Source organism: Cavia porcellus, unplaced genomic scaffold (genome assembly GCF_034190915.1).
Source record: "Cavia porcellus strain 051 isolate PalLab524CR breed Dunkin Hartley unplaced genomic scaffold, mCavPor4.1 scaffold_10, whole genome shotgun sequence".
Classification (NCBI taxonomy): domain Eukaryota; kingdom Metazoa; phylum Chordata; class Mammalia; order Rodentia; family Caviidae; genus Cavia; species Cavia porcellus.
In genome coordinates, this window is record NW_026947493.1 from 79,000,166 (window position 1) to 79,024,967 (window position 24,802).

A 24,802-nucleotide genomic window follows, 5' to 3' on the forward strand; every position below is an offset into this window, starting at 1 on the left:
GGAAGAAAAAAATTGTATTGTCATTACTAAGCTCTTACCTCCATACTCTTGCCTCTGGCTGTGGAATGAACTTGGTCCCTTATGAAAGCCTCCAAGAATCTTCACACCGGTTTCAAAATGTGTGAAAGAACGAGGAAGAAGGTACATACAAGGGTTTGCTCATCCATTTCGATTCACCAGAATGGTAAATGAAGGTTGTGTGAGGCGGAGGGGTACTGTTTTGAAACTCCTCAATGCACAGCACCTGATGTATTTATTTACATACCTTATGTCCAGTTCTTTGGTGATTTCCCTTCTGATTAAATACAGTCCATGAATGTTACCATGTTCTTTCCCTATTTGGATCTCACCTGCTTGCCCCCTTCTAAAACCTTCTGCAGGATGAGCTGCTCTAATTCCATTTTAATCCAACAAAGTATTTACTATATTAACACTACTGGAGATGATTCACCCCAAACTTGTGTTGTATTCATGTGTATATACTGAATGGAATCACAGTTTTTCCATACCATAGTCCCTACCCAGTATTCCAAAGTCAATATTTGATACTCAATAATTATTTTTGTAATAAACACAATTTTTATTGTTAATCTTCCTAAAGAAATGAGTATAATTTTTTTACACAAAATCTATCAATAAGAGATTGGTTGGTTAAGGGGGGGGGAGCAAAACAAAAATGAAACAGGTTGAGAGAATCCAGGCATTATCAGTCTTAGTAATATTTTTAAAAAGTGATTTCATCTCCCATGTTAATTCATCAAAACCTGTCTATTTGTTACAATGGTTTGTATTTCCTATTGCTACATGAATGAATGAAAGTGAATCCGTATAAACCATACCAACGCCATTGTGTGTAACTGGTGGTAAAACTTTATTATTCAAGTTTAGATGTAACAGACATCTTTGCTGCCTGCAGATTGTTTGCATAAGAAATACACCAAGAACATGTTTGTGAGTAGAAATGAACATGCACTATGAAAACAAAATAAAACAAAAAATTCCATGTGTTGTAAGAACAGAACTATTATAGCCAACATTCTAATGTTCAAATCAGGACTACAAATTGAATTCTTTTTCTTAGCAACATGAAATCATTCCATATGAAAGACGTTTTTCTGCTGGTGAATATTGCTGTAAGTTAATTGTACACTGGCTTTTGGAAATGTTTCCCAGTCCGCCCCTCCCCCTAGATTATCAAGGTTGTCGTCAAATAGTACACCCTAAAGGATTTGGCATTTGTTATTGTGACATTTGCCTTGTTGGTAGCCATTAATAAACTATGGTTTTATCAGCCTTGTAACAGTTTCATAGTCAACACTACAGGCTGTCTAGTTATAATATTTACAGCTCACCTTTAACAAAAATGACCCCAAACTTTCTTGGCCTTTGGGAACTAAATTTAAATAACCCCCTTGGCCACATAATACTTGACACTCCTATGGTGCCTTCCAATCAAGGATCTCAAAGTGCTTTACAAACGAGTACTACATTACCATTATTATTATTATTATTAATATTATTATTAATATATTTTTCCACTTTATAGTTGAGGAACCTGAGGCACAAAAAGAAAAGGTGATTTGCTGCAGTTCATGTATTAAAGAAACAACCAGGGGCAAAACCAGGATGCAGGTGGGGACTCATGGCTCTTGAAGGACCATTTTCTCTAACGAAGGTCAAGCACGGGGTCCACGGGAAAAGTTACTCTTGCTTTTGTGTGGTGTAGGACAGAGTGAGCTCAGAGCTTTCCTTTTCCTTTCAAGAGGAACACAGGAACATACATTATCCAGTCCCCACAGGGGTTACTGTTCCCGTTCACATTTTCCTCCTCCCTGACTCAAACACTTTTACCCTGGTATCTTCTGAAGTTCTCATTACTGCAAATAACTGGATGCTTTCTACCCAACCACCTGCTACAGGGACCACGTGAATTCACTCTGTACCAGAAATGGACAGCCAATGGGGAGTGCAATGCAAAAACGCCACGCCTCTCTGCCAAGTCTTTGGAAAAAAATAACACTGCCCTCCAAGACCAGATATGCCTGGGTTCCTTTCCTCTTCTTTTATGACCAGTTGTCTGCTCACAGCATCTGCCTAGCCGTATCTGCCTTTGGTTAGTACATTTACTTTCAGATTCAGGTTGTACTTGAATTCCTCAAGTTTTCTCTGTGTCCTGCGTACTAAAGATGCTCTGAGATGTTTGGTTTTTTTTAAAATTTATTTTTGCCATGACCCTCAACCTAAAGACAGGTGGCTGTGAATGCATCTCAACTTTCGCCAAAAGACTTGCATACAGCACAGAGACAGTGTGACCACCAGTTTCTTTACTCCACATTTCCAATGCTGGACAGCTGATATTTCCCCCTATAAAAATGTGTTCATATTCACTGGCTAATGAGGCAGGCAACAGGCAGTTCCAAGACAGGTCACTCTGTAATCTTTTGCAATCACACAGCAGGAGGCTAATCATTATTTGAATAGCAGTATTGATACACTTCGTTTTATTAAAACCATATTTCCTCAGGCATTTCAAAATACAGATATACATTTAGTATTTTTGGAGCTGTATTTGCATTGGATTGTAACAGACTATGTGCACAGGTGCAATCGTAAGCATAATGTGCTACCACAGGCTACCAAAGACCTCTTTCGAGACAATCGCTTTTTTATCTTCTGATTGATGTTACTTTAGAAAAGAGTCCCCACGCTTGTTGCCTAAAATCTACCTTTACTAAAACAGAGTGACTTGGAACAGAATGGAACATCACTATCTCAAAAGCAGAGTGTTGGAAGAACAGCTTGACTCTGTCATGGAAAGAGGAGAGGGCTCACTGTTTGCCTCCTACTCCGGACAGCTGCACCCTTCTCTCAGCCGGATGCTTAGCGCCCTGCACTGCCCCTCAGTCCACCACCTCCCAAGCTGGGCTGGTTCCTCCTGGTTTTTCTGTCCCAAAAACTGTATGTAGATTGGGGTGAGTGATGATGAGGAAAGAGTAAGAAAAAGAAGAGGAAGAATGCATGAACTGATCCTGGCCTTAAGTTTGAGCCAAAGCTCAATTTAGAATATAGACAAGTCATCGTAAAGGACCTACAGGTTTGATGTGGTGTACAGTTTTAGCTGGCTTATAATATTCACTATAGGACCAAGGGAAGCCTGCTCCAAGAGGGGAACATTTCTAAATCATCATGAACGTTCTTAAGAAAAAGGTGAAGTACCTAAACAGCTGATTTAAAATCATTCACAATTTAAGACGAAATGATTCTGAAATCTTAAAAAAATAGAAAACATTTGTATAATATATTCCTCAAGATGGAACAAAGGCTTTAACTTCATCAAAAAATAAGGAGTATTTTAGTGTTATGATAAACTTCCATCCTTTTTTAAAAAGCCCGACTTCTTTTCCACCAGAATATGTATACTAATGAAAGCAAAAATGAAAATAAAATAATTAATAATAAATGAGTATAGAATAAGATCTATCGTGCCAATGCTATCAAAGAATATTCTACTGAGAGTAGACTGAACATAAATATTCCCCCCAAAAAGTGATATGTATTTTTCCAATGCTCATTACTACGCCTGTTTGAGAAAGAAAAAACAAAGAATGAGAAACAAAGCCATCCATGCGAACAAATGAACAACCTATTTATATCTGACACTCTGGGGAAACTGCTGTAGGAATAGTTTTGTCCAAAAAGTAATACCTGTAGTATTGCCCAAGTTAAAGAAACCTCTGGTGTTACCGGCTACTCAGTCTTGTGTACTCCAGTTCACCTGCTTGCCACCGATTGAAGTATTGTACTATCATGTTGCTTGAGGGTTGCTACATTGCATTTGTATCATCTTTTTAAATAAGGAAAACAATTACTGTCATTTGGTACATCTCTCTGTAACAGACCTCTGTCACCTCTCTGATCTGTCAGTTTACTTTGTGAAGCAGCCACCAAAATTCCCAAAGAAAGATAAATTCTATCAAGCCATCTGAATGTCCAAGCTCCCCTTTCTGCCTCTTTATCTTGGATTACGTGACAGAGCTATGCGCCAGGTGAGATCAGAATAGGCCCTTTAACAAGACTGAAGCCGGGACTTAATCCTGATTTCTTTCTCTCATTCTTTTTTTTTGTTTTTCCTTTTTCCTTTGTTCATGAGAAACAAAAATGGAAGAACGGAAAGGACAACACAACATCGGAAAGAGATTTTTAACATCATTCACTACAATAGTCAGGAGCTGATTGAACTCTACCTGCCGTCCAACTTCAAAGAAACAGAGACCTGGCAATGTGAGAAAGAAACAAAACTCAAACAAAACGAAAATGATACAAAGCGACTGCAAATTAAAGTCAAACACGGAGTGCAAATGCGACTACAGAATGCGATAAAAACATCAGTGCTGCGAATTCCAGCAACACTCATCAAAATAATTTCTGAAATGTTTCCTCTGAAACATAGACAAAGCAATAAAAAGAGGATATATGTTTATCGTCTTAAGCATAACAATGTGAGTTAAGAGCTTAAAAATTAAAAAAAAAAGTACTTGGAATGGATAGTGCTACCCTTTTTTTTTCCTAAGTAGGCATAAAAATATTTTCATTTCTTTCTTGTTTTCCATACCATTATATCAAGAACTTTCATGTTACCGTTTACAACTTTAATGCACACACACGCACACGCACACACACATACACACAAAAAGATATCTACTGCAATAGAAATAGTTGCTTCATTACCTTGTTTGCTACATTTGCAAATGTAAACAGCCAGGCAGAGCCAGAACTGACTCTAATGCATGATGGAATATCTTTGTTGCATACGTACACTGTAGAAAATATTTATTCAATATGTCAGGCACCATTATTTGAAATGTAATACATTAATATTTACTAGAAAAATAAGTTTTTTTTTTCCTATTTGTTCTCCCAACTTCTTTAATGAAATAAGTTAATCTGACAGTGCATCCAGTAGCTTGTAATATCTTCTACATCTCCGTGGCAAAAAATAAACTACTGGTTGGGATAATATAATGCAAATTATTAAAGTCAGTCCTTGTACATACATCCTTGTAGCAAGCATTGAGGCTCGGCTAACAGCACCTTTAACCAATTATTTAATGTTCAGTTATGTAGCCTATTTCCCTGAGCAGTTATGCTGAGAAGCTTTCCCTTCATGGATAGTTTTTACAAAGCTTTAAGTATTAAAAGTACTACGAAGACAGACTTCTAAGAATCCTATTTAATGCTACTTAACTAAACCTGCATACTCTAATGAAGGGATTGATTGGTACATAGACTGTCAGTCTGTGGTAATGTAACCTTAGACGCTGCCTGACCACAAAGTTTGGAAATTATATTTAACCAAAAGAAAATAAATAAATACAGCAGGTTACCTTGCAGAGCAATACCATGTTTCCTAACTAAGCATATTAAACTTTCGGTGTGACATTTGCATTCACCTACTCTTTTGAACGGAGGGGATTCCTTTAGTCATCATGTGCCGAGTGAGATGAGTGACAAACAGGAGGAAAAAAAAATACAGAAGAAAAAGAAAAAAAGAAACAATCCAAACTTGTTCGTCATCAAGAAAAGTATTTGGCTAAAATAAAATTACTACGTAAGCATCGAGGACTTTTAAAAAAATAGGAATACATTTGGACAAAAATGAACCTAAACTGCCAACGAAAGAACTACTATTTGAACATCTAAAGGACAATAATATCAAAGAGGGTGTGCATGTGTATGTACAGGCAGGGCTGGCCCGTGTCATCGTGCCACCCAGCTGTCACGCTGCTTGCCGCTCTCTCACCAGGCCTAACCAGAGTTCCGCATGTCTAGGTCCAAATCTGAAACATGGTCAAGGAGAGAAGACGGATCGGCGAGAGCACGTTTTGCTTCCCTCACCCTTTTCTCCTCATTTGTGCAGGATTTCACGACACTTTTAAATTTAGGACACAATGTGTGAGGTTTTAAACAAATGGGCCAGTGGCCAACCCAATACTGCTTTTGCACTGAACTGTACTGTACTGTAAATCCTCTCAAATTCTAGATAGGCTTTATTCCTTTTCCAGAAGCACAGCTGTAACCTGGTGGGACTCTGTATGGATCGTTTTCCCCAGGACATATCAGTCAAGAAAGGTCTGATTCGTTAAGTTTTAAATAAATGACTGTTTACCACCTTACATTCTTTCTCACTGACCACCTGTCTCACTGGTAAATCTTGGTAACCTCATCAAAAGAAAGAAGAGCAAAAAAAAAAAAAAAAACAAAAAAAAAAAAAAAGGGAATTTCATGTTGGATAAGGCAGGCTCTAGGAAGTATTTTTTAATAGGTCTTCATAAGACATTACAAGCTAGTGAATTCCCATCAAGAAACCCTATTTCTAGTTAATTGTGCTAAGTGCTAAGGTTTTACTCTTTAGGTTTTCCATTTTTTTCCACTTGTGCATTGTTCCTGTGCAGGCCCCTCTGGATGTGCGTTGTGAAGTCGTATTTGTCCGTGCAAAGATGCTGGCATATGCTGCACTGGAAAGGTCCACTGTCACCATGGCAACTCATATGCAAAGCATACATCACTTCATCCAGAAAGACAATGCCGCAGTGCACACATTTTGTCGAAAGCTCATCTTGAGTACTTCTGTCAACTTTCTCTGTTTTTACTACATTCAAAGGACCTTCATTTTTGACATTGGGTGGCGCCTTGCTTTTCTCCTTGGAGGCACCATTTGCAGTTGGCCCAGGTCTGGAATGCTTGATCGCCAAATCTAGAGGAATGTCATTGTCTGATCCAACAGCTGAAAAATGAGGAGGCAGATTGAAGGTGGGATAAGGCACATAGTTTTGGCAAGGATTTGGTAGGCCAGGCACATGACTCAAGTAGTGCGGATTCCCAGGAACAGAGAGCTTATATTTACTCCAGAACCGCAGCCAATCAGCGTCACTCTGGAAGTCGTTATGTACAAAGGGAAGTCCAAAAAGTGGGTACTGGTACTTTTCAATAGGGCTGCCTGGTGGTGAATAATTTGGGTGTTTTGCAGGTCTCATATACTTTTCTATGGGACTGCCTCTCTCAGAGCTTCCTTTCCCTTCAGACACAGAGGAACTGTTTCCTGGATCTCCAGTACTTTCCTGAGGACTTTTAATCTGAATGTGCAAAGGTTGCATCCTTTTGTGAATATCCAGAGTTTGGCTGACCAGGACTGGCTGCTGAGCAGAATGGCTTTTAGTCAATGAACCCTGGGCTTCGTATTTACTTAGGCTTGGGAGCGGAATTTCTCTCGGGTGGCTCTCAGTTAAATGCTCTTCTGACCTCCTCTCTAATGGGCTTCCATTGACCTGCTCCTCACTGTTACCCCTCTGCTGTTTGCTGAGCTGCTCGGCCTGAAGTGCCTCTGGGTTAAGGCGCTTTCTGGTTCTTCTCCTAATAATCTGCTCACCGTTGTTTTGTTTAATGATGTTTAAAGGCCTGGGAGTCTGCAGAGAACACACACAATACATAAAAGGAAAACATGAAAAAATACATTAAAATGCATTAAAAATTCCTCACAAATATAAACCATGCTCCAGTTCAAAGCAAGGATAGGGTTTATGCTGCAGATTTACTAAATCTCCTCCTTTTGCCCTAAGCAGCAGCAGAGGAAGTAACCAAAGTGCACTATTTTCGCCTAATTAAATCATGCCCATCTTTGCAGGGGGGACAGAGAACTTTAATGTACTTGAAAGCAGCTTTTCCAGATTCATCAGATTTGGTGGGTGCACCATAGAAAGTCCCTTGAAAAACTATGATTTTACTAAAATAGTTTTGAATTTCGACTCACGCACTAAAATGAGGACAAGAAGAAAGGGGAGACAGATACACACCTCGGTGGAGTAAATGGCGCCCCCTTCCGTTCCTATGTTGAAGTTTTAACATGAAAGTGCGTGTGTCTAGAAACAGACTTTAGGAGGTAATTAGGGGTTACCGAAGGTCAGAGAGGTGGAGCCCCAGTCCAGCCAGATTGTGCCCTTTTAAGATGAAAAGAGAGATCTCTCTCCACCCAACAAGAAGGTAGCTTTGTAAGCCAGGAAGAAGTCTCTACAGAATCCCCAGCCATCTGGCACCTGGGGCTTCCGGCTTCCGGCACCATGGGAAGATACTGTTTGTGGCTTTGAGGCATCCAGTCTACGGTTTTGTTATGGCAGTTTAAACTGATGCGTGCATCTCTTTAAGGAGCTACAAATGTTAACATAAAGTATTCGTATCAGAGCACAAACAATCAAAGACAAAGGAAACATATCAAATAAAGCCACATCAGAAGGATTTTTTCCTCTTCTGTTTCTCTTCTTTTAGTGACATTTACATATTCACTATGGAAGATTTTACTCCTAAAGAGGGGGAAGCATTAGCTTTGTTTTGAAAATCTAAATTCATTTGTAGTCTGGCTCAAATATCCAATCTGTCATTCTTCCCTACTTACAATAAATGCTGAGTTTAATTTAGCTTAAGTATTTTATTTAGCATAGACATTACATGATTGATATTTACGTACATGTTCAACAGGTGTTTATATTACATGACTAAAATCCATGGATAAGACTATAATAAAAACTTTCCTTGCAGGGAGAACTTTCACTTTGATTCATAAAAATCAAAAGAATAATTTTAATAAATTAATGCATATTTAAACATTAGAAGTTCAGAAGAATCTGCAGTGTGCTAACATCGTATTTCTCTAAAACAGTACTGAAATCAGGAAATAATTTCTAAAACATAAATACAGATAATATGTAATTTGTGAATTATTCTGAAGAAGGATATACTTTACAAAGGAGTGCTTTATATATTAATCAAAATGCAAATATAAATCTCTTCTGGAATATTTCCATTGCGACAAGTTATTCTGAAGAAAAGAAAGATAACATGCTGATTTTACAAGTAAATTACTGGTTTCAAGATGGAAAATGACACATGGCTTGGAGATGCCATGTGTATTCATTTTTTCCAGAGTGTTCCGGTTTATAAAGTTTATATTAGGATTATAAGGATATGTAGTATTGAATTCTCATACAACAAAGAAACCTGAAATGTGCATTAATTCTTTTTTTAAACTTTCATAAACTTTTTGCTGCAATTCTGTGTGAGCACAGCTTTTACACATTTCATGGTTTGTAGCGGCTTAAAAACTGGAAATATCATGCCTCTGGAGAGATTAATATTAAAATAAATTTTAGAAAATAGTTTATATCACCATGGTCAAATTATCATAACTTGGCAGAGCAATAATTTAATTAATTCTTGGCCTACAATTGGCTGGAATTCAATTAAAATAATTAATATTAGTACTCATTAAATGGAATTTGTGTGTAAATGTGCGTAAATGGTGAAGGTTAACAAAAAGTGAATGTGGTGTTGGGAGTAGAGATCTTTCCACTAGCTACATTCTAATAACTAAGTATTTTAGTGTTTACTCCCAATTAGTATTGGCAGCATGCATTTTTTAAGACTGCTTCCAATGGTCCATTTACGAGGGCGTTTTGTCTAAAGTTGTATTCCCTGTGGCTGTAATCTATTCACTGGCTTATGCTAAGAGCTATGGTAAAATGCCAGACAAAATGAGAAAGGCACAGGCGAATAGATCTGCTTACTAAATGGGGCCTTCCTATTTTAAAGTCAGTTCATGTCAGCAGATAAACTTTCGAAACTATAAAGAATCCTTCCGGAAGTTACAAGGATTGTAACATGCAGATGAGGGATTTGCCAGTTCCAATTTTACAACAGGATTCTAACTCAAAGTTAGAAAACAGGTAATTTGGTGGATCCTCAATGAGTCAGAACAGCTCTCCAGCTCAAAACACAGCGCACCTTGCAGCTTAGCCTGCCCTGGCCTTTGTGCCATTGAGGAATGCAGACTCCACCAAATCCCCTTCCAGGCACTGGAGCAGTCGCTGGCCTGGTCCTGGACTGGCCTTTGGAGAGTGCCTGACCTCCAGTTGCCAAGCAGGCAGGAGAGCACTCGCAAATCCAAAGGCAGAGAGGAAAATAAATATTTATTCCCCATCTTATATTTTTATAACAAACCTGGAGGCTCCTTTCACTTATTTATTTATTGTGTAAAGCGTGGTATAACTGTGAAACTTTTAAGGAGGGTTTTCCCTCCTATCTAAATTAACTGTACCAAATTCCCATACCCGTCAGATCAACTATTATCTCCTAGGCAAAGTTCTCCCAAATCATTTTCTTCTTTTATATCAAAAGAGGCACAATGCATTGCTCATGACCTCAAGTGTATCTGCCCCTAACATCTGACGCCCTTTTATCATAAATCACAGGGACATTCACAGTGACTGGATTGAAGTACCCTGTGGCGCCAGGCGACCCAAGCCAGCAGTGGGACTGAACCACACCGCGGAGCAGGTCTGCTTGGCTCTCTACAGATTTTCCTGGAACGGTGGGACAAATCCTTACCGAGTGCAGCTTCTGATAGAGGCCACACGCGTTGCACACATATCCACCATTTGCATTCTTTCGCCAGAGAGAGGTCTTCGTGGTCAGGCAATTGGCACAGAAAACACCAGAGCCTCTACGCCTCTGAAATGGGGGAGAAACACAAGGTCAGAGGTGAGTCACATGATTGGTGGAGTTAGACCAAATCAACCCAGGAGCTTTGTCTGTAGACTGGCAACAATGACAGTATAAAACCACACTGCCCATAATGAGGTCAGGTTCAATTGTGTTTAATAGGCACCACTGATTTTCATTATAATTAACCCTACAGTGATGGATGAGGTGTGGGGAACACCAAAGGCTTTTCACAGGAGCGGCTGTAACTTTTTGAACTTTGGGTTTTGTGCCTTTAATGATGACTCCAAAACGCTGAACCTTCAAGTATACCTTTTAAAAGTGTCAAAACCAAAGAGTGAAAAAGACAGAACCAGGCGATGTGTTTAACACAATTTTGGTACATGCTACCTGAGCTTTAAAATACAGTCAAGCTTGGAACACCAACAAGAAAATAAAAACTATTTAAAAATGAGCCCAATTTGTGTCTGTTTTGTATGTCATTCATGTAATCTTAGTATTAAGAGACCATCACACGCTGGATTCTGGACTCTCCTCTGTAACTGTTAAAATGTGAAAGAGAAACACCCTCTATTCCCCAGTGCTGGGCGGGCCAGGAGGAAATTCTGCCTGGAGGCGCACAGTATTACTAATGAGAACGCACACGGGGCCTTCTGGGCTAGACAACGCTGTCCCATCAGTGGCTATTTATTTATTTTATTTGACTCAGACTTGGAAATCACAAGCATTTCGGACTATAGCTTGCTTTTAGTAGCCTGAATTCTGTACTCCTTGGATTCAAAAATAAGAATGCTTGAAAGTAGGTAATTAGTATCGCCGGTTACATTCTTGCTATCAAGCAATGAGTCCAGAAAACTTCTCATTTAAACAAAAGTCGGGCTGTGTTTGTAGGCGCAAATGCAAACAGGCAGGAAATGGAATTCTCTCCCTGCAAAAAAACAAAAAGGCAACCCGGATTGCAGCTTAGAGCTCTCCTTTTTCTAGGAAGCAAAGCCTTTAATGATAAAATATGCATGTTAGATAAGGAGTGGAAAAAGTCTTGCTGGAACCTAATTTTATTATAAATTAAATATTACAAATGCTATAAGTCAAAATTTCAGGGATACATAAAATTTGGGCAATTTATTTAACTGGAGTCCATACTGTAGCGGACTGCTGTGCCTGCCAAGAAAATACAATGGTTATAATTGTACTCTGATACATTTCAAATGGAAAGCTTTCTGCAGACATAATTTTGGCTTCAAGACTGGAACACTTTCTTGGCATTGAAAGGGCATTTGATTCATCGGGTGTTTCACAATGTATCACTAAAAAGACCTGGTGAGCAGCCAGTTCCCTATAGGGTAATTTTTCCATCCAGATGCAAGTGCTATCAGAGGCCCTCGTCAGCTAAACTAATTATGATCTTGCAATTGCTGATGCCTGCTCACTCTAACATTCGACATCCTCCATTAATCATCGATACAAGGAAAATGAATGAAACGTACAGAAATGAGGGCTGCTAGGCTGCACAGCTATAAAAATCTGAAATGAGAGCAATAACTTAACAAGATTGGGGGAATGTTTTTAGTGAGCGCAAAGTCGGGCTAACAATTGCCCTTTTAAACCAAGACACAATTTCATTAGTGGAGCAGGTTGTGCCACTTTAGGTGATGTAATAAAAGCTAGATTTTTTTTCCCAAAGATAATCCCAGGCACCTCTTTGCTTCCCTCCTCCCTCCGAGTCAGGATTAGGATCACACAGCAGCATCAAACATTCTGTCCCAAACTGAGACTCGCTGCAGAACAGAGGACCCAGCTTTCCCCCTAAACCAGGGGGCTGTTGGAGATTGGGGATGTTGTGAATTCTGAGGGCCCCTTTTAGCCAAATTAAGCCAAGGAGCCCAGTTAGGTTAGAACTGTCATTTCCTAAATCTAAGTGACACGCTGGGCAAATCAATGCCAACTCCATCCACATAATGATAGGAATGTCCATGCGCAAACTAACGCACATATGTGGCCGGGGTTCAGCTCTGCATGTGGAACACGCACTCCAGCCTGCTAGTCTTCCCTTATACCCCAGTGCTTGACACAGCACGCCAAAGTGGGTGTAATCCTGATTTCAGTGAGCATTTCAACCCTTGCACAATGGGGTGCTTAATTCTCTTGCGGAAAAAAAAAATGCCCTTCATTAGTTAGAGGGAAAACCCTGAAATTACAGCACTAGTTTCCACAAGTATATCCTGCTTTATGTAGTTCACAGCCTCCAGTAAAAGTCGCTGGTTTTCAGGTAAACTCTTATTTAAATACAGTACAACAGGGGTACTGAATTCATTCAGAATCAGAATAGGTTGGAAGTTAATAACCAGATGCAGGAATCAGACTGCTTGTATTCAAAACCTGTCTTTGCCATTTGCTAGGTGCAATGTTGGGCAAATTACTTAACTTTCAGGTCTGAAATACTCCCCACCTTTACAGCATGAACTGCCAATTATTATGTGAATTAATAGATCCAATTAAGATAGTGCCAGACATGAAGGAAATGCTCTCAGTAAGTTAGCTATGCGGCGGGGGATTCAAGTATGAATTCTTTTGTACAAGAAACATACTCTCCTAGTTTTGTTTTCATCTCAAGTCTCATTATTAAACATTCAAGATTTGTTTCAACCGCATAGGTGGGTATTATCAAGTCTTCTCACACGTGAGAACGGAAAGTTGAGTCAGAGTGAAATAGCAAGGTGTTCACACCTCCAATTCGATAGGAGCCTGCTGCACAGGGGTGGCGAGTAGGAGGTGAGAAGTGCTTTATGCCTAACATGCTACCTGCCATTTCCACAAATTTAGCACTTTGGTAAGCTTAACAGAACTGTATTTTTGGTGCACTAAAATTTCTGAAAAAAAATCTGACCACACAGCCGACTGTCTACACCATAGCACAGGTAGGTGAGATCCCTGGCTGAGTCACACCATGTAACAGTGTCACCTGGTTGGATGTGGGAGGCCCTTGACAGATGCCATCTATACCTTGAGCCCAATCAAGGGCACCCAGAGAAAGTGACAGGCGTGGTGGCAATCCCAGCACTGAGGAGGCTGAGGCGGGAAGATCACTGTGAGTTCCTGGACAGCTTTGTCTACAAAGTGAGTTTAAGGTCAGCCTGAACTGCACAGTGAAACCCTGTCTCAACATGATGGGGGGCAAATGCAGAGAAAGTCAGCTATGAACGAACAGTCTGTTAAGGCTGCCAAGTGGCGCGCCTCCCCTTTGTACTTAGGAAAAAAAATCACCTCTCCTCCACTTAAAAAAAAGGAAAAGCTCTAAAGCCCTTATAGTATCCATGGTTTATGTTGCATGGCAGAGTTTTAACTTATTCTGTTCTTTTCTTTCACACTAAGCTTGTTAAAGACAGAAATCAGGTTTCCTAAGAGGTGCAAATACGCTACGGTACACTGAGGACCTGCTCTGTCATGGGTGGCCAAATACTAACAAGGTTTGAGAATAATCAAGAAAGTGCATCATTGGATCCTACATTCCACACAATTTCTGAGACAGAGTGTGACGAGGGTCTTGCTAGGTCAGGCAGGAGAACAAGTCTCCGTTACCGTGACCCTTACAGTCATTCCCAGTGGCTAGAGAGTCGGTCTGTGCATGTGTAAGTTTAAAATCTTTCTCTTTTCCTCTAAGCTGCTTTTAAGAAGTAGTAATAATTTGCACCTGTCTGACCTTGTATAAGAGGGAAAGATTAGGAATCCAATGGATAATATCATTGGTGGGTAAGAAAATGGTAGCAATAAGTAATTACAGTTGGCATTGCTGAGGGACCTTTTTATAGTGGTCAACTTGCACTTTTAAAGTCAAATACACATTGCATTCCCTGCCCCTGAGCTTCTCTAAGTACCTCTTCTACTTCTATGGGGTCCAGATGGTACTCGAATGAAGGAAAGTTATCCCCAAACTTGAACCAACTTGAAAGCAAACAAAACTGCAAATTTCTACAGGAAAAAATGAACAAACAAAAAACCCCTAAAACTCTACTATCAGCAATTTAAGGAAATGGCTGTTATGAAATGTAACATCTAGCATTAGTAGTGTGACCAGTTACAGGAAGGTGGCATTTGTGTATTATCTCCATGTTATTTGTGTTTGAGAGTTTGTAAACCAAGTGTGAATGGTCTTTTCAGTAACGGCCGAGATAGTGTTAGTCAAGTTTTCTGTATTTCAAATATATTACAACCACGAGGGTGATTTTTTTTTAAAATAATGGTGAGTTTTTACAACAGCATTGGATGTATGCTTTGCATAATTGTGCAGGCCAGAATTTGAAACAGAAAATGTACATCTATTTTTCTAATATAACTAAATTTTAAGTCTAAAATAACTATATTGTACTATATCAAGAAATTTAATACTTTAAAACAAAACAGCTTTGGTCTGTAAGTTTGCAGTGAAACACTATGTAAGTATCACTATAGATAATTTTCTTTCAAAGTATCTGATTCAAGATTTGCTGGGGGGAGGCCTTAATTCCTCAGTTACTTATATAACATTCTGGTTCAGTCTTAGCACATACGTTGGTAAATCGAGATATGACTTAAAGGAAGAAAATGAAAAAAAATAGTCTTAAATTGATTCATCTGTTTTACTGCTTGTTTTATTTTATTATTTGAAGATCAGCCAAAAACAAAGATTTTAAGGTTTTCAAATTTCATTATTAACAAAGAGCTGATTTCATCTGATTAATAAAAAGTAAATTTGATTGAATTATTCACTCAAGTGGCTTAGCATTTATAGACATGGATATTCATCTCTAAGATATTAAGTCTCCAGTGGTGAAGGAATTTGTGTAGAAACGATCTTTTATAATAGTTTTCTATGAATAAGAACCATACTGAAACCATGTAATTACATAACAACCCTTGATAGGCACAGTATTTACTCACATTTTTTATGGTTTTATATCTTAGCCATTTTAAATCAAATCAATCTGAAATTTGATATATGTGCTGTTAGTCTGGATTTACCTCAAATATTTTTAACTCTTTAAATATTTTCTGTGTTTATTTGATTATATCAAGAATTCTCTGCAAATTTCATTTTAGAGAAATGCACAGATGGCTACGATAGAAACTTCTGGTACAATTTTGCAGCCCTAAAATCTTAGAGGGGAACTGAATTCAGTTCCGATATGGGAATAGTCATTGAGTGTCCTCCCTGGGGTCTGGCAGCACAGCCATGCAGTGACCTGCAGAGTTTCCAGCAGGGAAAACACGGAGTGACAGGAAAGCAAACCGAGACAGCTCCTGAACGCTGACAGTCTGAGCCATGTAAATGATACGGAAACTTTTCTGAAGAAACCAGTGTATTTTCCACAAATCTCACTGAAAGGCTGAAAGCCATCTAACTGGGAAGATCCACTTTCTACATGCATTTATAACATGTGAAATAGTCTGACTTTTTCCAAAAATAACAAACACTTATTGTTTTTCTGTGTTTTGGTTCCATTAGTAGTAGTGGCCGATCAGTAACACTGCCCTCATTGGCAAGAGTTGACACTGACTTGAATTAATAATGTGTTCGTGACTATCAGATATGTACTCCACATCAATAACGGTTGAATAAATGATCAATATTATTTTAGTCCTCCTCATCATCATTATTCACCACTGGGAGAGAGGCTTTCTTATCTCATCTGCACCCATTTTCCCCTAAAACAGGCTGTATATTGGCCTCCCCATACAGAGAATCCTGCAGCGAGAACAACTTAAACACAGACAGTGGCTTGCAATGAGCAGCCTGAGATAACAGGCAGAGTTTTACCAGAAGCGCAAGCAGGCCAATAGTTTAGCAGGAGCAGGGGAAGTGCTGTACCAGCAGAAAGCAACAGTTCCCAGTCCCTGGCTGACTTTTGTTCCAAATAAAATCATGAAGAATCAGCTAACATGGGCTGTGTGACGAGTCTATGCCGCTTTATAACAGCCAGCCCTCTTTGCCCTCCAGTTCCTTGCCAGATAACGCAAGGGACTCTGAAGGGTTCAGATGGTTCAAGCACCATCTTATAACCACCTCCTCTGAGCGTGGAAAGAAAACCTGTTTACCCTGCTTATTCGGCTCACTTCCTCAATACATCCACACTGATGAAGGAGACCAGAGCAAAATGACGCTTCTGGGCTAGAGGCGAAGGAGCAACTCTTCTTCCAAAACACGAGGCAATGCACAGCCCAGGAATGATACACCGTGCCTGGGTGCCGAGGTACCTGGGATTTAGCCCACACCTTACCCTGGAGGGACCACGGGTCACGCTAAACTGTTAAATGCATTATCTCCACCTTTTCTGGTGGGCAACTGGTGACTCTTGGATGAGACGGCAGAAATCAAGATTTCCCAATGTCCACCCCCCACTTTATACACAGTCTTCAATTGGGAAGGAATTAGTAATTTATAACACATATATTTAGCCCTAGGGCACAAACCTGAGACCTCCCGCCCCCTCTGCCTACTAGACTAGGTAAATGAGCCAACCAGCATCACACACAAATTACTCCACAGGCTCGGGACAGGAAAGAGGCAGATCCGGGGAGTTCTAACACATGTAATAATGTGCTGCCGTACAGCAAGCATGCATTTGGACAGCTAAAAATACGGTTGAAAATTTATGTCTGCACCGTCTTTTCTCATTCCACGTGAAAGTCATTATTGTGAAAAGCACCACTCAAGGCTCTCTCACGGCTTCTATTTCTGCCACCATGGATCTGTTTTCACCTTTCCTTCGGCTACAACAATGGTTGCAAAGTCGCTCTACAGAGACTTTTTCTTCTATGCCAGTGCCAAAATCTGACACCGAAAGAGGAAAAAAATATATTAAAAGATTTTTTAGGGGAGGCACTGTTGAACAATTTTAGCACCTCCTAAGCAAACTTGAACTGGAGAATAAAATAACTGATTCTTTAACACACTTATTACAAAATATACTTAATAAATACAGCATGGGATACTTCACATTACCAAAGTAAAAATCTCAATGATCGAGATCAAGCATAGAAAAAGCCTCAAGTGCAATGTTCTCAGCTAATAAGCTTTTAACTGGAGAGACAAAAAGAGATATTTTATGTATTATTTGTGCAGCACTGCCTTGGTCATACACAATGATGATGATTTTGAAAGTGCAAAGGAAAAAAATCCACAACTTTTTCCTATTTATTGATAACTGGCCGGAGAAATGTTATTGTCTTGCAGGCAGTTATGCATACATCAGTAATCCCTCCAACATTAGTAGGAGCCATACATTCTTTTGAAAACTTTGTGATGCCTTCCCCAGGGGGGGAAATGTGTAAAATATTTTACAAATAATTTCAAGAGGTTCAAAAGAAGGTCCCTTGCAAAATAAATTCAAAAATTTCCTATGAATCTCCTAGATCTCAGGTTAAGATCTCTGGGTATACATGTTCCTGGTTTAAATTGAAAGTAAATAATTAGATATTATGACTCTGTTTTTATTTAGACCTGAGAGTAGTTCTTTGCCTTATCTAGTATCAAAAACCTGATTTAAACACTATACAACGTACACATATATCCAACATTACATGGTACCCCATTAATATGTACAGCTTTTATGTTTTAGTGTATAAAACATAAAAAAGTTAAAAACTTTCTCTATTTTTAAAAAGTCAACTAAAAAGTTGGTCTCTATCTTCAGACAAAAAGGCAGGATCCAATTTTAGGAAGCATTTATGAATCAATTATCTGACACAATCATCTTGTGTGACACTTTTTATGCCTTCCCTGATGATCACCATAGTACATCAAGTCTCCTATCTTTAAAATGATCCTAAGAGACCAGTTTCTACTTTCAGGATGAGAAACCCGAGACTTAGAAATACGTCCAGTTGCCAAAGAACAGGCTACGATACAAATCAAGGCTGCCCTTACCTCAGAGTAAGTTCTTAACTGTGTTCCAGGTCTTGTTACTAAGGAGGAAACTGGGGAAATTTTATCAAAATCATTTCATCACCTGGCTTGAGGCATCCTTATCTCTCCACACCACCCTATAACAGCTGATTGAAATTATGCAAGTTTTGAGGTAGCAGAAAGGAATGAGTCATCCGTGATCAGATACGGCAAGGGGCTGCTCCTGGGTGGACAGTCAGTCACAGCCAGAGGAACAGAACATCTGGCCCAGGGCGGGCAGCAGTGGGGAAGGGGTGGGGGCAGCACAAGCCTTTTGCTGTTGCTGTGACAAAAAAAAAGTCTCTGTGAACTAAGCCTGTGCCTACAAGCACAGACCCTCATCCTGCCTGCGACATGGGAGGACCACTGTAAACTTGGGTTTCTGTTTGCTTTCGCATCCAACTTAGCTAGAGATGCAACAAGTATAAAAACAAAACAAAGAAACAAACAAAAAAACATGGTGGAGTTCTGGTATATTCCATAAACACACACGTTCAGGTAACAGTTTCTAGATTGACTGTATAAAGTTGCTTAGTTCTAGGCAGAGAGCTTTTGCAATGTTTTCAAGAGAAAACATGCCAAGTTTGAAAGATATAGTGTATTCTTCCAAAGTTTTCAGGGTTCCAATAACATGAAAATATTGCTATTTGTGTTAAACACTTCCCCCATTATTAAACACGAGTGCATGTTCTTCATCGTCCTATGGAATATGCCCCATGCACAGGTGAGATGACTTCCACAGAAGTCGGGGAAGCAGACACACTCAACTCTACACAAGTGATATAAGCTCTCAAATTAAGATATAGTACAAATCAGACACTGAAACAGTATTTATTCTGTGCAGCAAAAAGACAGATGATAACTGCTGGTCCATCTAAATAGCAAAAAAATTTTTAAAACTACACAAATAAAATCATTAATAAAAGATTCAAAATAATTATACATGATATTAAAAATGTGTCTGTCAATAAAAACGCCGACACCACAAACCCAACTAAGATTAAATACTTGGCTGACCGCACTGGGAATTAATTCATGAAATGTTTCATTCTGTATGATTTTTGAATATTCAAGTGGGGAGGGGGAACAACTTGGGAAAATGAATTTGCATTTTGTTTATTTAATTTTTGAATCTATAAAACATTTTAATGTTATCGCATCTTTATTTAAATTTCATCATTCCTCAAGATGCTACAGATATCTAAAACCATGTTTCCAACGGTTGAAACAAGTGCCTAGTATGTCGTGTGGTACAAATGGAAACTTGTGTTTTTAATAAGAGCTCCGAAACTGCTGTAAGTAAAACAGAACCTGCGGAGATAATTTCATTAGCCAGGTACTGCGTAGACAAGGAAATCGAAGCTGATTTTTAAGGTTTTAATATGATGATTTTTATAAGACTACTTGGAATTTCCTTAACAATAATGATGTCATTTTGTAATAACTGAAATCTTTCATGGGAAAGCTGCTTCTTCAATAACTCACCCAGTCAATTACACAGGAAAGTCCTGTAATAGGTTGTCGCCCCCTCCCCGCCCGTCAAATAGCTCACGTACATGACTTCCTTTTCAATTAGCAACTTGTCTGCTGTACCATCTGTAAAAACGAACACATACCTTACGCTGCTGCCAGGTTCTGCTTTTGCACGTCCATTAGTGGGACTGGCTGCAGCTGCTCCAGAAGAAAGCAATGACTGTCTATATATATATGCACACACACACACACATATTCTCCCTCCAGTCCCACGTAAGAGCTCCAAGTAGGACGCTGTCCTAGAGAGGAAACTTTGCTCCCTGCCTCACTCGCACCCCATCTCTCTGTGATCTGGAGTTTGTTAATAGCACTGTATCACATACCAAAGCAAGAACTGCCTCATGGCATCCAGCACTCTCAAGGCACCCCCGGTCAACCAAAAGGAACAGTTAAAATCAACTTGTGCTTTGACATTTGGTGCTCAGAGCAGAGGATCAGGAAACCAATACGGAGACCTGGCAGAACAAATGGAGACCCAAACTCCTGCTGAGTGAGATTTTATTTCAGGAGAGGGGCTCTGAAAACAGAATGCACTAACTTCTCAAAGACTTTATTTCCCCTGCTTTATGCTTCTAGCCTTTTTCTGTTGGCATTATTTTTCAAACACATTATTTTTCAAACAACTGCTCAGTCTCAGTCAAACATGTTAATATATGTGCGTGCGTGTGTGTGTGTGTGTGTGTGTGTGTGTGTGTGTGTATAGCAAGGAGTCATTTAGAATTAATTTTTAAAGTGATCCTTCCTAAAGAAAAAATATTTCTATTGTGAAATAACAGAGATTATAAAAAGAAAAGGGAAGAAAAAAAAGTTACCAAGCCCTTAAAAGAATGATGGGAAGAAAGATGCACAGAGAGGCTGAAATGTGTCACAGAAACAAAAATTAAAGAAACAAAAAGTGCTTAGTTACGGTTCATCTGGCACTATCCCACACATGTACAAATTCATCCCAAATACAGTTATCCTTCACTGTAAAAGGTACTTTGGGGGAGGAGAGTCAGCTTTTGGAATACTGAAGTGTCAATTCTGCCTTAGCTTTTCACATATTAATTTTTTTAAATCACCAAATAGCTGTACTCTCTCGCATTTAGGAGTTAGAGACAGTGCTGGATTGGAAGGCCCTATTTTTCCTTTAATCTTTTAGATTCGCAGTGTACTGCACACGGGAGGCATTTAATTAATGACAGCTTAACCAAATTGACTATCAGAAGAGATACTACTGCCTTCAATAAACAGCCACTCCCTGAAAATACGTATGTGTGTACACATACAGACATGTTGTAAATCAAAGATTCGACTATGTGCAGCTTTCTTCATGAACTATAAAAAGGCTGTCATCCTTACAGAAAGTAGAACTTAAACTGAAAACAGTTTCACTTTTGTGAGATGCAAAACAAAATAAATTTTGGACCATCCGCAGGGTACATATTTTATAAGAAGAGAAAAAGAGCAGGCCTTGTTAGCTTGAGCTTCTGAACAATGTGCAAAACTTGGCGAAATGGTACATGCTGGGGCAGGGATTTGTACTTGCACACACAAGTATGTGTGATAGACACACACACATGCACTCACATGAGTCCACTGACTGACACATTTTAGCATTTTAGGGTGATTTTTTTCATTAAAGTGCTAATATATAAGTGGATAAAATACTGATATTCTTATGAAATTCCATGCATTTCCTGCAGAGTTGGAAATAAATATAATTAGCTTCAAAAATTTTAGTGATTAGCTACACTGCAAAATTTTATATGAAAGACTGAAAAAAATGATAAAGCTAGGAATATGCCTTCTATATCAGCTTAATAATAATTGAATAGATGGAAAATAACCTACCGATATACTGATTCTTTTTTATTACCAATTTATTTTTATTACTATGTTAGAGTTCTCTCAATTCATGTACATACACAATTAGCATAAATATAAACCATTAAATTTTTTTTTCTGAATTTCAGAAGCTGTTATGTATTTGAATAGATACTAGATTTTAGAATATACTGAATTCTTAAAACTCTTTTGACGTGTGTATACTGTACTGTATACCCACACACATATTATACAGCTTAGTCCCTATAGCTATGTTTGAGCCCATATGCAAAAAAGTTATACAAAAAGCTTCAAATTTATCGTTTATTTTTACCACGTATAAAAATACATGGATAGTGATGCTAACACATAAGTGACAATTTATCATATCATGCATTTGAAAGTATTATGAACACCTCTCTCCTCTTTTCTGTCCCTCTCCCTATCCTGTTACGAGTGTTTTCAATCTCTAAGGATTTCAATGCATAAATCTTATTTGGCAGCCTAGTTTGCTTTCATGAGATTCATGAGATCCAAAAGCTAAGTGGAAATTTTGGGAAGGAATCTTTGTTCTTTGAAATTTTCTCGAACATAAAGGGGTGCTTTGTGGGTCACATCCTTTTACGCATATCACACTACTCATTTCTAGATGCAGGTTTCTTTTTTCATGCAATGTACTCACACAATTATACACAGAAAATAAGAGTCTACACTGAATTCATAAGATTACAGGTAAAGTGGATTCCCTTTGGTTTCAATAGATCTAGACTCATAAAATTTCACACAAAAAAATTACCGGAGTTCTAGCTACAAATTTTATTCCACTTGGAATCTGAGAGTCTATTTTATACTTAAAATTCTATTTCATACTTAAATATATTTAAGTATTCTATAACTGAAATGTATTTAAATACACCTATACATTTAAAATATGCATATGTATACATTTCCTTTTTAAAAAACTGTGGCTTCAAGGTCTTTGAATTTAATACATCTAAAAAAATCAGGGTTGATAGTTTTATATTTAAAAATACCAACTTAAAATGTGATTATATTTCTTAGCAAAATTAAGGAGCTGCATCTGATTTATAAGATAAAGTATCTCTTTGATGAAAAAGAAGATGGAAAAATGTGATTGTAGAATCAGTGAAGCAATGAAATTGAAGAAAGCAGCAGGATGTATTTAATGAGGAATTAATGCATAGATGATTAAAAAAATTATGGCTACTACATTCTTAAAACGGTTGCCTACTCTGTGAAGCAACAGTGAAAAGGTCAGACCCGCACCGCATCATCCTCTTGCCACGTTTGTGCAAAAGTTTATTTAACTTTGAGCTTTAAGTAACATCTTATTTAATTTTAAATTAAATTGCATGTGTATACGTACATATGCATATATTTAGTCTGTTCTGAATAGTTAACTTAATTAAGTCATATATGTATATGTACATACACACACGTTTTCCATGTGTATATTTCTTTGGAAAAAAATTTTAAAAAACAGGAACAAAATTATCTTCCTTTACTCCAGTCCAAATGAGGCAATTACTTAAAAATTAACATAAGTTGATGGGTACCAAACTAAAATTCAAGCAATTCACCTTTAAAACACAGGTACAGAAAAATATTCCTTAAACATAAAAAAAAAAATTATAACTTTCACAAAGAAAAAAAATTACCATTAGCAAAAGTTTAGCTAATTAGCTGATCTCATGGAGTGCTTTTTATGTGTGAGTTGACGAATTTCAGAAAATGACCAGATTATTCCACTTATATCATTAACTTGACCCCTTCCAAGTTCTGACCTTCCTAATAGATTTACTTTATAAGATATGACATCGTACACAGCTGTGCTATTCTTTCTTGAACTTGACTTTTTTTTTTTTTTTAAGAAGGAAAGGAGCCTGGATTTTACTGCAGCATGTGGACTCATGGATAACCATGGGGGAAGGGAGAGCTCAGAAACGGAAAACAGTATGAACTCCCATCTAAGCAGATGATTTGGAAACTCAGGGAAGACACAAGTCTTTCAAACACTGTCACCAGGTAAAGAAATTACGTAGAAAGAACCTCAAAATATCACTACAAATCGAGCTCATGACTATAAAGACCAACGCTTATTATCTTTGGAAATCAAAATGTTCTGATCTTCAAACTCCCAAAGCTCTGGATGAGTGTTACTACGTGTTCACTGCAAACTGCTGGGTTTCTGCAGGCTAGTTAGAGAGGCCCTCTCTAGGATAGTTTCCAGGATTCAGTTAGAAAATTACAAGAGAAAAATAATTCGAAGTTTCTTGAAGGACCCAGTAACTTGTAGGCCTGCTGGGGATTTTAACATACGCTAAAAAATGCCTTGTAATAGACAGGAGATAATGTAGCATCAAAATAATAAGTAAGCTTCTGGTTTTAGTTAGAGCTCTCTTACTGATAAAAACCAGTGCTGGATTTATAGATACAGGGCGAAGGAAGGAAACAAATGTTTAATAGTCACGGTCTCTATCCCTATTGAATTCAGCATCAAGTTTAATCTTGTAGAGGTGGTTATATTTAACTGTTCTTTTTCTACGTTGGCTTCTATAGGTATCTTGAAATTCACAGAAATACTTCAACAAGTAATAAATTGCACCACAGAACTAAAAGCACGTCCGAAAGCTATTCTTCATTTGAATTATACTTTTCGTACACTAATTATCTGTTTATCTGATAACTACTTCTGATAGACCTCCCATTGTCCGACACCACAAGCACACTGTTCTTTTTACAAGAGGTGAAAGCTTTTGAGGGGAAAAAAAAATTCAGACAACTCTGTTTCCCGTGTCTCAGGGATAATTGTTACCTTCCTCCTTTTCAACTTGAAAAGCAAGCAGTGTCTCTTTTGCTCAGGGCAGTCATTTGAAGTTCCTGCTGTCAGAATCTTTTTAACCTAAGTAGATTTAGTGTTCTTTTAAAATGATTATTGTATTCTGCGCAGTTTTCTCCTGCTGTTCCTGTGCG

The 24,802-nt window shown here is 38.3% G+C and overlaps 1 protein-coding gene across 8 annotated transcripts in view; it reads right to left on the bottom strand.

The window, feature by feature from the left end:
• Window positions 1-556: 556 nt before the first annotated feature.
• Trps1 (transcriptional repressor GATA binding 1) overlaps window positions 557-24,802 on the bottom strand; it is a 231,408-nt gene continuing 207,162 nt past the window's right edge. For all 8 annotated transcript variants that reach the window (XM_063257653.1, XM_063257650.1, XM_013143982.3 and 5 more), the window contains 2 exons: window positions 10,435-10,557; window positions 557-7,463 (listed from right to left, as the gene is read on the bottom strand). In XM_063257653.1, coding sequence (XP_063113723.1) covers window positions 6,402-7,463; window positions 10,435-10,557 — 1,185 coding nt within the window. In that variant the 3' untranslated portion in view covers window positions 557-6,401. The remainder of the gene's footprint in view (window positions 7,464-10,434; window positions 10,558-24,802) is intronic.